This window comes from Delphinapterus leucas, chromosome 17 (assembly GCF_059928025.1).
Source record: "Delphinapterus leucas isolate spDelLeu-1000000601 "Yukka" chromosome 17, BTC_Dleu_Yukka2, whole genome shotgun sequence".
Classification (NCBI taxonomy): domain Eukaryota; kingdom Metazoa; phylum Chordata; class Mammalia; order Artiodactyla; family Monodontidae; genus Delphinapterus; species Delphinapterus leucas.
Window position 1 is genome coordinate 40,643,870 of NC_143145.1, and position 15,588 is coordinate 40,659,457.

The 15,588-nt window shown below is 43.8% G+C and overlaps 1 protein-coding gene across 1 annotated transcript in view; it reads right to left on the reverse strand.

The window, feature by feature from the left end:
• SDC2 (syndecan 2) overlaps positions 1-14,822 on the reverse strand; it is a 122,780-nt gene extending 107,958 nt beyond the window's left edge. The window contains exon 1 of the mRNA XM_022584751.3: positions 13,919-14,822. Coding sequence (XP_022440459.1) covers positions 13,919-13,978 — 60 coding nt within the window. The 5' untranslated portion in view covers positions 13,979-14,822. The remainder of the gene's footprint in view (positions 1-13,918) is intronic.
• Positions 14,823-15,588: the final 766 nt, after the last annotated feature.

The following is a 15,588-nucleotide window of genomic DNA, read 5'->3' on the forward strand; positions in this document are numbered from 1 at the left end:
TTTCCCTGAAGGCTCTGACATAATTTTAGTATAAAAATCCAAAGAATGTTCTTCTCCCCTCAACCTACAACAGCAGTTTGCTACCTACATAAAATGTGGTAGTAATTCACGAGGATTTCGCTTCCAGTTTTGATTCTTATCTCCATGAAGTTTTTATCTCCTTTTCTGCCTGCAAGTCTCCACAATCTTCCCAAGATTTACAAATCAACTTGACTTCAGTCTCTCTCTCTCTGGGTCTTCCAGATCCTAGTGCTCTCAGGCCTCCTCCCCTAATCAGCCAAAAGGTACACAGACAATAAAGAAGTTAGCAGGAGCACATCTTTTGCTGGAAATTCTGAAATTATCTCAACATCACTTTAAATATTCATTTTGCGCAAAACACACCGATGCAGAGTATATAACATATAATGTATGTTCCACTTGGAATTTCATTTATTTATCAAACATGTGGCAGAAGTAAGTGTATTAGGTGCTAATCATTAGTGTAGGGAATAAGGGAGAGGACGGAGCCAAAAAGGGAATGTGTTATGGTAAGAAGAAAATAGCAACAAATCAGATAGCCTGGGCCCAACGTGTAACTCCACCACTAACTAACTATGTGATCTTGGACAAGTCAATTCTAGCTCCAAAACCCATTGTTACATGCTGAAAAGGCAGAATCCAAAAGAACACGGTGAAAATCATCCCAACACTTGTATACCTCTTTCATTCATCAGCTAAGACTATTTGATCAACTGAACACATAGTATAAGGTCTAGCTCTCCCCTTTAAGAGTCCAAAGCTTATAAAGTATGGAGAATTAAACTGGATGAAATGTAAGATTTCTTTCTCCCGTGATATAAATATCAATAGCCTATACAGGTTCTAAACAATTTCTTGCTCTTTGTGTCTTTTGTACATTTTAATATTCGGAAGTCTTTGCTTGCAGAGCAGGTGAAGGAAAACTAAAAAGTATGAAAATCCAGTGTCTAATTCTGGTTTCTCTCTAGCATACTGTGCCACTTCAGGGAAGGCTTTTTTCTAGGAAAGCAGTAACTTCTCTTCTACAAGAGGTTCTTCTTATCCTTCTCAACTGTAGTTCTTGTGCAGTTTTGATTGCTAGATACATTTAACTAGATTCAGACAAAAACAAACTGATCCATAGTTTACAAAGAATGCATATGTTAAATATGGGCTCAACCCAGGTGCAATTACCCTAAACAATCAAAAGGTAGATAATAGTTGCTTGAAGGTAGGTATCATGTCATTTCTTTTTAATCTGCAAGACAAGCAAGAGCTTTGCCCTTGTTTGATGTGCAGTGACACTGACTTACCAAATATAAAACTTTATCCAATAACTAATCAGGACAATTACAAAATCGAATCAACTCAAAAATAAACAAAATACTCAAACCAAAATACTCTGCACTCTTATCTAAATGAGTTCAGAGGTGAGACATAAATGAAGTTAAGATTTTAATTCATTAGTAAACCTAACAGATAAATCAGTGTTTATAAGACCTCCTTTAAGCATTTTACAATTATAATCCCAAGTTCTATGTTAGATTTTTCAAATCTCAACTAAATTTCCAACCCGTATGCAAGTCTATTTTGAGCTTTACTTGAATGTAATCCAGGAAACGGATGATGCAGGAAAGAAAAAATATAATTCAGCATCACACCCTGCTTGGGGAAAAATAAACTGGTCATAAATGTGTGAAAATATATGTCCCTTGGTGGGCTTCCCTAGTGGCGCAGTGGTTGAGAGTCCGCCTGCCGATCCAGGGGACGCGGGTTCGTGCCCCTGGTCCTGGAAGATCCCACATGCCGCGGAGCGGCTGGGCCCGTGAGCCACGGCCGCTGAGCCTGCGCATCCGGAGCCTGTGCTCCGCAACGGGAGAGGCCACAACAGTGAAAGGCCCGTGTACAAAAATATATATATATATATATATATATATATATATATATCCCTTGGTGCCAAGGGTCAGAATGCAAGCAAGAAACAAGAAACATGCATACATATTTGTGCATATATAATATACTCGGGAATCATGAAACTTAAAGCTGAAAGGAAAGAGGATCAAATGAGTTTATAACACCTACTTTGGGTCAGGTTTTTTGTTAGAAGTTTTCAGTCATTATTGAGGCTAATCTTCAAAATTAACCCAAAAGCAAAATATTATAATTCCCAATTTTACACTGAGAAAAACGAGCTCAGAGATGATAAGACACTTCCCGAAGGTCATGTGGCTTTTAGGTGGTAATACCAGAAACTGAACTACAGCATACCTGACTCATCAGCATACCCTTCAATATCATCTCCTGTGTTATCTTAATTTGGGAGGGCACACAAGTGAAACATGACAGTGCTAGAACTACAACTTAATGTGAATTAGGATCTATCTATGTTACGACCCATAATTTACTGCACTGTCACACACCTGTCATCCATGCAGAGACTGTTGCCTAACAACTCAGTACACAGTGGCTTTTTGGTTCCTAAACATGTCAAATGTATTGAGTCTTCAGCACAGATGTACTAACCCTAATACAGTAAGCCTTCAGTTAACCAGATATTAGACCTTTATATTAACAGTTTTGTAAATTTTTATCAGATGCTTTTCTGAATCTGTTGAGATGACCATACTGTTATCTCCCTTAAACTGTTAATAACTGCATTGCTTTCTGATGCTAAAGCATTCCTTGGATAAACCCTATTTGAACTCATCATTATTCTTTTAATAAGCTGCTGTACTCGGTTTGATAACATTCTATTTAAAATTGTGGGATAGGGAGGGTGGGAGGGAGATGCAAGGGGGAGGAGATATGGGGATATATGTATATGTATAGCTGATTCACTTTGTTATAAAGCAGAAACTAACACACCATTGTAAAGCAATTATACTCCAATGAAGATGTTTAAAAAGTAAATAAATAAAATAAAATTTTGGCATCTATGATCACAAGTGAAACTGGCCTAAAGATTTGTTTTCTTGTGCTTTCCTTGTCTGGTTTTGACACAGAATAATGCCAACCTCATGAAACCTTCTGTCATTCTCTAAGCTTTGGAACAAGTATCTGCTCCTTGAAGGATCAGCAAAACTTATTTGTAAAACCATCTAGGTCTGGTGCCATTTTTTAAAGGTTTTTTTTCTTTTTTTTTTTTTGATGTGGACAATTTTTTTTAAAGCCTCTATTGAATTTTTGTTACAATATTGTTTCTGTTTTGGCTTTTTTGGCCATGAGGCATGTGGGATCTTAGCTCCCTGACCAGGGATCGAACTCGCACCCCCTGCATTGGAAGGTGAAGTCTCAACCACTGGACTGCTAGGGAAATCCCCTGGTGCCATTTTTTTAATGGAATTTTTTGTTGAGATAATTGTAGATTCACATGCAGTTGTAAGAAATAACACAGAGACTTCTCTTGCACCCTTTACCCAGTTTACCCCAATGGTAATATTTTATAAATATAAAAACAAGGACACTGACATTGATACAATTGACCAATCTTATTCAGATTTCCCCAGTTTTTTTTTTTGTTTACTTGGTTTTTTTTGCGGTACGCGGGCCTCTCACTGTTGTGGCCTCTCCCGGTGCCAAGCACAGGCTCCGGACGCGCAGGCTCAGCGGCCATGGCTCACGGGCCCAGCCGCTCCGCGGCATGTGGGATCTTCCCGGACCAGGGCACGAACCCGTGTCCCCTGCATCGGCAGGGGGACTCTCAACCACTGCGCCACCAGGGAAGCCCCAGTTTTCCGCACTTTCCCCTGTACTCATTTGTGTTTGTGTCTGTGTGTATTTAGTTCTATGCAATTTCATCAATGCACAGGTTTGTGGATACATAAATACATAGTATATACATATATGTGTAGATATATTTAAATTTATTCAATATAACCAGGGTTTTACTATACATCGTTTTTCTTTTAAAGTATCGTTGATTTACAATGTTGTCTATACATAGTTTTATATCTGACTTTTTTTCTATTATACAAACAGTTTCCAAGTTATAAACATTCTCCCAATATATTTTTAATGGTTGTATGATAATTAATGTATAATTTAGAATCTTTTATTTAACCATTCCTCTAGTATTATACACGTAGGTTGTTTCCATTTTTTAAACTATTATAAGTAAAGCTTCAATAAATACATTTACCCAGCTACGATCATTTCCTTTGGAGAGATTTGTAAAGATAAAATTACTGGAGAAACTTTTCATGGGCCAGAAATAATCAATGACATATTCTCTCACATCACCCACATTTAGAGAAAAGGGTGAGTACAGGCATACTTTGTTTTATTGTGCTTCAAAGATATAGCATTTTTTTAAAATTAAAGGTTTGCAGCAACCCTGCGTCTTGCAAGTCTATCAGCGCCAGTTTTCCACCAGCTTTTGCTCACTTCGTGTCTCTGTGTCACATTTTGGTAATTCTCACAATATTCAAACATTTTCATTAGTAATATATTTGTTATGGTGATCTGTGATCAGTGATCTTCGATGTTACCGTTGTAATTGTTTTGGGGACGAGCCTCGGCCATATAAAACAACAAACTTAATAACTGTTGGATGTATTCTGACTGCTCCACGGAGAAGTTCCCCATCTCTCTCCCTCTCCTCGGGCCCCCCTATTCCCTGAGATACAACAATATAGAAATTAGGCCAATTAATAACCCTACAGTGGCCTCTACATGTTCAAGTGAAAGAGTCTCTCACTTTAAATCAAAGGCTAGACATGATTAAGCTTAGTGAGGAAGGCATCTCAACAGCCGAGAGAGGCCGAAAGCTAGGCCTCTTGTGCCAAACAGTTAGCCAAGCTGTGAAAGCAAAGAAAAAGTTCTTAAAGGAAATGAAAGTGCTACTCAGGTGAACACACAAATGATAACAAAGCAAAACAACCTTATTGCTGATATGCAGAAAGTTTAATGGTCTGGTTAGAAGGTCAAACCAGACACAACATTCCCTTAAGCCAAAGCTTAATCCAGGGCAAGGCCCTGACTCTCTTCAAGTCTATGAAGGCTGAGAAAGGTGAGGAAGCCGCGGAAGAAAAGTTTGAAGCTAGCAGAGGTTGGTTCATGAGGTTTAAGAAAAGAAGCCGTCTCCGTAACGTAGAAGTACAAGGTGAAGCGGCAAGTGCTGATGTAGAAGCTGCAACAAGTTATCCAGAAGGTCTAACCGAGATAATTCATGAAGGTGGCTACACTAAACAACAGATTTTCCATGTAGATGAAACAGCCTTCTATTGGAAGAAGATGCCATCTGGGACTCTCACAGCTACAGAGGAGAAGTCAGTGCCTCGTTTCAAAGTTTCAAAGGATAGGCTGACTCCCTTGTTAGGAGTTAATGCAGCTGGTGACTCAAAGCTGAAACCAATGCTCATCTACCATTCAGAAAATTTTACGGCCCTTAAGAATTATGTTAAATCTATTCTGCCTGTGCTCTGCAAATGGAACCACAAAGCCTGGATGACAGCGCATCTGTTGACAACATGGTTTACTTAATCTTAAGCCCACTGTTGAGACCTACTGCTCAGAAAAAAAAAGATTCCTTTCAAAATATTACTGTTCACTGACAATGCACCTGGTCACCCAAGAGCTCTGATGAAGATGTACAAAGACAGTAACGTTGTTTTCATGCCTACAAGCACAACATCCATTTTGCAGCCCACGGATCATTTCAACTTTCATGTCTTACTATTTAAAAAAACACATTTTGTAGGGCCATAGACAGTGATTCCTCTGACGGATCTGGACAAAGCAAATTGAAAACCTTCTGGAATGGATTCACCATTCTAGATGCCATTAAGAACATCTGTTAAAATATCAACATTCACAGGAGTTTGGAAGAAGCTGATTCCAACCCTTTGAGGGGATGACTCTGAGGGGCTCAAGACTTCAGTGGAGGAAGTAATTGCACATGTGGTGGAAAGAGCAAGAGAACTAGAATTAGAAGTGGAACCTGACGATATGAGTGAATTGCTGCACTCTCATGATAAAATGTGAATGGATGGGGAGTTGCTTCTTACAGATGAGCAAAGAAAGTGGTTTCTTGAGATAGAATCTACTCCTGGTGAAGATCGTTGAAATGACAACAAAGGATTTAGAATATGACATAAACCAAGCTGATACAGCAGCACCAGGGTATGATAGGATTGACTCCAGTTTTGAAAGAAGTTCTACTGTGGGTAAAGTTATCATACAGCACCAAATTCTACAGAGAAATCATGAAAGGAAGAGTCAACCTATGCGGCAAACTTCACTGTTGTCGTATTTTAAGAAATTCCCACAGTCACCCCAGCCTTCAGTAACCACCACCCTGATCAGTCAGCAACCACCAACATCCAAGGCAAGACCCTCCACTGGCAAAAAGATTACAATTCGCTGAAGGCTCACATGATGGTTAGCATTTTTAGCAATAAAATATTTTTTAATTACGATAATGTACACTGATTTTTTTAGACACAACACACTACATTTAACAGAATACAGTACAGTATAAACATACTTTTATATGCACTGGGAAACCAAAAAACTCATGTGGCTCACTTTATTGTGATATTCGCTTTATTGCAATCTTTGCTTTTTTGTGGTGGTCTGGAACCAAACCCACAGTATCTCCCAGTATATCTACACAAAAATGTCCCCAGTATCTCGAGGTAGAGCTAGGCCTCCCCAAGGCAGGGAAAGAACCCCAGCTATGACAACGCAGGCTCAATCGTGTAGTTTCCAGGCCACCCTCTGGGCTGGAGCTTATCAGATGTGCCCATAGAGTGTCAAGCCCCCACCCTTTAGGGAAGCAGAAGACAGAACGCGAGTAACTAACATGTGACACAGAATGTGAAGATGCCACTGTGTTAAAAGCTCCAGTGTGTTCTGTCCCACGTAATCCTAAGAACCTATTTGATGATATTCCATTTTACAGATGAGAAAACTGAGCACAGAGAGGTTTAGAAACTTGCCCAAGTTTACACAGTAAGTGGATTCTAACCCAGGCAAGTCTTGACTCCAGTGCCCAGGCTCTGAACCACTGTACCATACTGCCTGCTCATTTAGACTCTTGCTATGGTCTCTACAGCACTGACGCTGGGCTCCGGTGCTATAGAAAGGAACCAAAGGGAAGGCAGTTAAAGGCCCCTCTCTGGAAATGAAGGTCAAGGCCAGAAACCAAATGAGAAGCCTGAGACCCTCAGTGGCTTATGCTTCAAAAGCCCTCCAGATGACATCAACAAGTAATGTTGTCTTCTTTCTAGAATGAAAGTGAGTTCCATCACATCAACTGCTCTTGCTGCTACATTGGCTTGTATCAGAAAATATATGGGAAAACGCTAGATATTAGATCATGAATATTCAGAGCAATGTATATAATCCCAGTATATGGTGAATAGTTAGCTCAAGTTAACTGATTACCACCAGCATTTTACCAGTAGCACTACATTTCTGTTATGTGAATAAATTCCTTGCTCCAGTAATAAAACAGTAAGTATTTGGCAGGAGCTTAATAATTACTTATTGATTAGGTTAATCTTAACATTGCTCCAATCATACCCTGAAGCATATAGAAAAAAATAAATATTAAAGACAGAAGGTTCTTCTAGTTCACTTTATCATTTTGTAGATGGGAAAGCTGAGGTCCCATAGGGATTAAGATTGTTAATTACATGTGTGCAAAGCCTCTCTTTTGCCTTCAATACTGTACATTTATTTTCACTATCTTTATATTTAACAATACATTGTACAAAAATATATATTTAACTCTTACTCTTTTTATGATAAGAACTTTAAAAATATAATCTTCCTTTAATATTTGTATATCTTGCTCCGTGTGTCATTCTTACCGTGAGACTAAACTCTATTAATTGTACATATTCCTTAGATATCTGTACTATTGGTATTTAATATACCTGTATAAAGATAAGAAAACATCAAAATGCTTTGTAAAGGACACATTTTACTGCATCTTTGTGACATTTTTCACAGAACAGATTCAACAACAGAGGAGAGAAATGTGAAAACATATCTTGTCTTTAATAATATTTTTCTATAGCTTGGAGTCCAACACCATGACCTGACTCTCACATCACCGACTGGGGTACCAGTTGGCCTCACTGCTGATTCAAATGGGAAATCTCCAATGACTTTCTCCTAGTCCCACCAATTCTTTGAGATACCCAAGAAAAACAGATGTACACAGTCTATTTCAACAGTGTCCTTTCCTACTCAGAGGCAATCACCCCTCTAGCCTTATTGTTAAAACCAATGTTGCCCTAGAAACAGGCTCATCAAAATGCAATGGAGATTTTTAATAGTAGGACCCACATCTCAAATTGCTAAGAGAAGAAATTCTTCCACGCATTTCTACTCTTACAAAATAAAAATCCTCGCTATTGCTACTCACAGCTGCCCAACATTCCCTGACCTCCCGGGCCACCTCATTTTAGATACCCAGTGGCACTTAAGCATGCCATGCCGCTGTAACTCTCTCCTTCCGACCTGCTAGAATCTCAACTCAGCCAAAGGACATGGACACGGGAGGAAGCAGGAATGTACACTGATGGGAGGCACTGGATTTGTCTTTTTATTCTTCAACACCACAATGTTGACGAAACTGAGGTCGAGAGTCAAAACTTGCAAACTAACCCAGGTCCACCCCCAAGCTGGTAGATTCAGCTGACCCCAGTGGCCAGAGCAAAGGGGAGCTTCAGCAGGACCAACTGACCCTGACTGCCCCAGCCATGGGCACCTGCCCTTAAGTATGGAGCATCAACAGGTGTTTACTGCAGGGGTCAAAGGTGTGGAAACAAGGACCTTCCCCTCAGATAGTGCCAATCTCCAAAACATCAGAGGGCAAAGGGGCCTCAAGAATATCATATATGGCTCTCTCATTTCATAGTCAAGAAAACAGCCCAAGAAAGAAGAAGGAAAGAAAACAGCACTTACTTTCTGTGCCTCAGGTACCACTCCCATGCTCCCTCATTTTAGCCTCACAACAATCCTGTTATAAAGGCATTCTCAGGCGCAATTTACATGCACACGCACATATGTATTTTTTACGTGACTCAAAGTGTCAGTATCTTGTCCAAGTCCTAACACGGAGTAAGTGGCAAAGTACCAACATCTCCCCCACCCAAACCCTTTATCTCTACGCTGGTCCCTCAGGGTCACAAAGCTTCTTATCCCTGGGAGCCCCAGGACTAACACAAAATAGCACGTAGAAGGGGTAAAGTGTGTGACTAGACCAGTGGTTCCCAAATGTAGCTAATTCATTAGCATCATCTGAGATGCTTTATAAAAATACAAATCCCCCGACCCCCTTTAGGCTTCTGATTGTTAGAAGGCCCTGAAATCTCTATTTTTACATACTTACATTGATTCTGATTGTCAGTCTGCCTTACTATTTACAGAAAGAGAAAAACAATGGCTAGATCAGTCATGAAAGGCTGTCTGGAGCTTGGATCTGAATCAACAGAATTTAAAAGGAGAAACACTGAAGAGGTGGCTATGTCCAGGGAGCGTTCACAAAAGTGAGATGAGTGGGCGAGGGCGAGGAGACCGTGATGGAGAGGGATGGGGGCAGGGGGGTGAGACTAACTAGGAAGGAGCGATATTCTGGAGCATCATATAAATCTGGCAGAGGTATTTAGACTCCACACCATGATAACAAGAAAACACAATCCAAGTGGTACAGGGTAAATCAAACAGCAGGTGAGCATCTGGGCCAGGAAGGGCAATGGCAAGGCTGTTGACATGGGGCACGTGCTGGCAAGGTGCCAACAAAGAAAAACCTGAAGGGGAACACTTCCTGGCTGCCTGGATTGATTACGCCTTTATCCTGAGCACTTAGTACAATAGATGCTGAATAAATATCATGGACTGAACAACATGTAGGTACATATAGTGGCCAACTGGTCATGAAAGTCAACAAAGATGAACGGGTCAAGGACTGGACTTCAGGATTCAAATCCGATTCAAATCTAGAACTAAGATGATGGTACTGGCAGAGGTGACTAAAAAAGAGTAGCTTGTTTTCAGCGAAAGCTCTCCTTCATTACTTCTTGCTTTTCTCTAAAACTTTATTTTGGCTTCTGGTGCATGAAAGAATTAGGTGGTTTTGAAATACCGGAATGTACCTTCGACAGTGACATGAACAGCAGGTCTTCTGTCTTGGGAAGAAAAAAACGATGGGCAAGATCTTTTGGGTTGATTTTTGGCAAAGGAGGAGAGACAATCTCGTGAGAATCTAAACTCAGATGACATTCTTCACATGACCTAAGATCACTGCCAGCTGACATGCCGATAGCACTGTGGCGTTAAGCCACCGGACTCCCTGTAAACCTGAATTGACAGAGCTGGCCGGGCTCTGTGTGGCTTGGTCAGCCTCAGGCTTTGCCAACCTGAGGAGACTCAGGGCCCCCTGAAGCTGGCCGGTCAGGTCTCTGGGGGCTTCTAGGAGACTTGAGAACTAGTTCTACGCAGGTAAAAAACTAGATGATCTTTTGAAATCCCTTCCAAACTAATGATTATTCAAGGTGCCTTGTATGTAATCATATTCCACAGTTCCTCAAATGGCACCTTCAAAATTATACGTTCCAGGTCCCAGAAGCAGGAGTTGGAGCGTGTACCCAAATTCCTCTGTATGCCCATCTTCCACAAGCCTGGCCTTAATAAGATCTTTCCTTCTCAAGTGACATCTACCTACTGCTAATATCCAACTAACAGAGAAAGAGCCCTTATTTCTCTAAGATTCCCTAGCAAGTATGATTTGCCAGATTACTAGAGCAGCCAAAATGTATTTTTTTTAAAGAACTGCAAAAGGTTATATGGTTCCAATTTAATTTTTCCTTCAAATGCAAGCTTTCCAATGCCTGCCTTTCATAATACACTGAGACGTAATGCATGGGTCCAAATGGCTTGACAGTTTCTCTTAATTTACACACATCTAAGCATGTGCAGAACATTCCACTAGTTCAAAACGCTTCCTTTTCTTAAACATACTTCCAGTTCAAATTACGTGTTTATGGCAGTCTGCGATGTATTATTTCTGAAGATAAACAGTCATGTAAAAAATTGATAGAAAAGCAGCAGCATATCACTACTGCCACACTCTGTCAGTCTTTCCTCTCGCATGCCAGTGGGAGGTATAAATGCACCGCCATGACCAGGCTCGCCCTGCTGTCTCCAGCGTCCAGACAGGCAGGGCCACAAGTTCCTTTCCACAGACAGCTTTGAGCCTTGGTTGCTGAGAACCTCTTTTTTTCCCCCCCCTTAAACTTAGTATAAAACTCAAGAATGCACTAACTGGAGATGTTTTTCCTTTTAAAAATGAGAGGCTTTACGCTCAGATGATCACTACTTCTAACTCCCAGAAAACAGTTGCAGTTTTCCAATTAAAATTAGAAGTACTGGAAATAAGGTACTCTAATAACTAAATGTTGAAAAGTGAAGTCTTTCAACTTCGCATACATTTATGCTGCTACATGTGAAACAGAGGCTGCAAAGTAATTTAAATGGACTATTGGCTGTCCTGGGCCTTGAAAAAGCTTCTATTGAGAAAAATTGACTCACTGCCTAACAAAGACTCTCTGCTACAGTCTTCAAGTTGACATTTTAAAAATATCTAATCACCCTTTTGAATGATATTCCAATTACTGAAAACAGTATCTACCACAGTGAAACAGCTCACTTGGAAAGCATCCAATTCTGGTTGGAAATGAGAAATATTAGAACCCCAAAGGCACAGAGTTGGGGGTAGAGGTGTCACCAGAGAAGACAGGTATAGTTCAGCCAAAAAGCTTCCTTAAGAAGCACTGTCAGAGGGAGATCAGCTCGGTGCTTTGTGTCCACCTAGAGGGGTGGGATAGGGAGGGTGGGAGGGAGACGCAAGAGGGAGGGGATATGGGGATATATGTATACATATAGCTGATTCACTTTGTTATACAGCAGAAACTAACACAACATTGTAAGGCAATTATACTCCAATAAAGATGTTAAAAAAAAAAAAAAGAAGCACTGTCAGATTTATGCAAAACTCCAAGGAGACATTATTCCTCTAGAATCCCCAAACATCAACACTTTCTAGCAAATTTATGAACAGGACGCAGCAAAAAAGGGACCTCCTTAATCCTGTACAGCTTTTTAGGCAGGCAGGCTTCTCCTGAAAATCTTTAGATGGAGTTCTCCCTTTGCCCTGTTTTGCAACAAGATGAGCAATAATGTTTTTCTGAAATAAACAGAGAATCTCTCCCTTTCGGTGTGCAAAGAGCCAAAGTTCATAACTGGCTGGGAGATTACCAATCCCAAGGGATAAAACGATCATTTGCCAAAGAGAAATGCTGGTAAGTTTCGGAGTTCTATTCTACAGCCGGAGCACCCGAATTCTCATCTACTGTGTTCAGTTTACAATCCTAACTTGCTCTCCAATCTCGCCTAACGTTTGGGCACCTGCTAGCACACACAGAGGCTCCCACACCGATGAAAGATGCCCATCTGCTGCTGAGTGCCAAAGAGGTTTCCCAATGCTAAATCGCATCAACTCAAAAAAGTGGGCCGGGGTGGGGGGAGAAGGGAGAAATAACACGCCAAAGGAGAGGAGGAAAAACTCACAAAACCACCTCTAAAGATGACATTATTTGTCTTCGAAGAGGCGGTTCAGTTTATTAGAAATGGACAAGTTATTCGGTGGCAAAGGGAGGAGATATGGGGAACTGGAAGAGACAGAAACAGCTGCACTCGCTAACCGAGGCCCCGGACCGCACTGAGGCTGCAGACGGGATCGCGGACAAAGCTCAGGGCGCCCAGGTAGGGGCCGCCAAGCACAAGTGAAAGCCCAGGAGGCAGTTCTCTTTAGAGGGCGCTCATTGGGCGTCTTAAGGAAACAAGCTCCAACCTCCCGAAACGCGACCCAGAGGAGGAGAAACCGAGTTCCCACGGCCGACGCCGGGGAGGGAGGCTGGGTGCCCGCAGCCGGCCCCGCCAGAGAAGAGACTCCTCCGGGCCTCGGGGTACTCCCGCCGGGTCCCAAGCAAGCATGGCGGGATGGAAGCCTCGGTCTCCGAGCGGCCGGGCGACCCGAGGCCGATCGACCCGAGGCCGATCACAGTGTCACAGTACCCCGCCTCGCCCCGCCTCTGCACTCGAGTGCAATCCATACTGAAATGCCCTCCTGTCCCTAAGGGCCCGCGAGCTGCCCCCCGCCCCGCAGGAAGCACGGGTCGCCGCACCACCGGGAGTCCAGCGGCCCGCACCCCGGCATTTTCGGGCGCGTTCCGCTCACCCACCGCGGGACCGAGGACTGCCCTCCGCCGGTAGCGTTTCCACGTAGTGTCTGCTCCCTTGCCCCAGCCAGAGGAACATCAAACAAAAGAACTTTTTGCAAACTTTCCTCTCCGGACACTCAAGGGTTTCTTAAAACTGAGCCCCATCTCCCCAGGACCTGCATTCAATCGAGTAGGAAAGCTGGCGTGGGGGTTGGGTGGGGGGGATGGTGTGCAGGAGAAGGGACCCCAAAGTTTCCAGGGCGTCTCCGGGTCTCGGGGAGCGCGCGGAGGGGACCAGTTCCCTCGCAGCCCTATCCGGGCTTCCTCTCTCCGGCCACCCTTCCCCATCGGTCCTTCCCGGCCACGAAGCAAGACCCTCCGACTGCGAAGAAGTTGGGAGTGACTTCAGGGGCCTCTGCGGTTCGACAAAACTGCAGTACTCTTGCCCTCATCCCGGGGGACCTCGGGACAACTCCAGCGAGCGGCGCTTTTCTGCGGGAAGCGAAGGGGGAGAGGAGTGGAGGAGCGAGCTCATTTGTCCCAGCAGATCCCCGGGGGCCGAGGGGCACGTCTGGGAGTGGGGGGCATCCCCCAGGTGGCGCTCCCCGATTCCCCACGGGCTCTGCGGACTCTGCTCGGTCTCTGCACCCTAAACGGCGCGCGCGTCCCCAGCCTGGCCCACTCACCGACTCCGCCGACACGCAGGCCACCAAGCCCAAGGTGAGCAGGATCCAAGCGCGCCGCATATTCCCCGGGGCCCGGCTGCTCCCAGCCGCCGCTTTACAACGAGGGAAAAACGAAGTCTCTCGCCCAGCGCCCCGCGCAGCCTGCGCAGAAGGACCGGGGCAGAGCAGCCGCAGCGACCGCGGTTCGGGCTCGGGAGCTCGGGCTCCGGGCTCTCGCTTCCTCCTGCTGCGCCTGCGGCTGCGCCCCGGGAACGCGGCGCCTTCTCACTTGTTGGTTCCTACACAACCGATGCCTAGCTGCTGCTCCGGTGAGGCAGCTCTCTGGAGCTCTTCTTGCTCTGCTGTTGTTGTACTCCTCCGCGGACTCCTTCTCCGTGTCGCGGCTCCGTTTCTGATTTTTGAGGAATAAATTAGGTGCCCTGGAATGTAGCTGCAGCTGAAGTTTGGGTACAGAGCGGTGGGAGCGCCTGATCCGCGCGGCTGGAGCTCCCGGAGTATCTGGAGAGAAGCGCGTCGGAGCGGAGCTAGTGGCTCAGCGGCTGCGCCCCTCCTCCTCCCGCGCCGCCGCCTCCCTCCCAGGGTCCTCCTCCCTTTCTCCTCCTCCTCTTCTCCTACCGCTCCCAGCCTCCCTCCGGAGCCCGCTTCTCCGGGCTTCTCCCGGCGTCTCGAGGAGGGGAGGCGGCAGTGTGACTCCCAGCTAAACCCGGGAGAAATTCCTACAGGATTACGCCCGGATTGGCAGCTCCGGGGGCCAGTGGCCACCAGCAGCTCCGCGCTGTGGCTGCTCTGGGTCTGCGCGTCCGCAGTCTGTGCTCCAGTGCTCTAGTATTCTTTCATTTTCTGACTCCCTTACACACACACCCCCACTCTCTCCCCCTTTTTCTCTCTCCTCCTCCGTGCTCCTTTTTTCTCTATTTTCTTTTCTCTTCACTTTCACTTTTCTGGAGAAAGATCGGTGAAGCGACGAGAGACATGTTCAGCTTTTCTGCCTGTGAGAATCAGAACAGTACGAAGAAACTGCTTTGAGAGTTGGAAAAACATACACACGAAGTTTACAGATGCCTTCAAGCAATGTGAAATTTTCATAAAATGGCTAGTTCATGAAAATTGTATTTTAAAAAAGAAGACAATAAATATATTAAATGTGTATTGAGTATTTCCCACCCTCCCTAACCCCACCCCACCCCACCCCAAAAAAAGGAAGTAAAAAAAGACTCCCATAAACCCAAAATGCGACACTTTCCAAAGCTCAGAATTTCATTAAGGGCTTAAATACCATTTTTGCCTCACACACAGTTTAAGCCCCTAACACATTTTATAGGCTCCATTTCAGCATAGAGGTGTTAACGTTTGGAAGCTACAAATAGGGCAATTTGATGAGAAATTGGATAGAGATCCTGAATAATAACAGATTTAAGAGAACTTCAAAGGAAAAAGTAATTTCAAGTTTGAAGAACATAATGAGCATGTATTTCCTGAATGGAAGTAATCGACCTGAAATATTTTCCTGTGAAATCTTTTTTTTTCAATTCTGTGTCTATAGTACACTACAGAACACGGCAAATGCATACTCCCTTCCAGTTTCTAGCATGATTTTTCTCTCTGACTTCTGAAGTAGATAATTCTATGGAGCCATTCTGCTCCTAGGATGCCCACTCTAGGAAACCAGG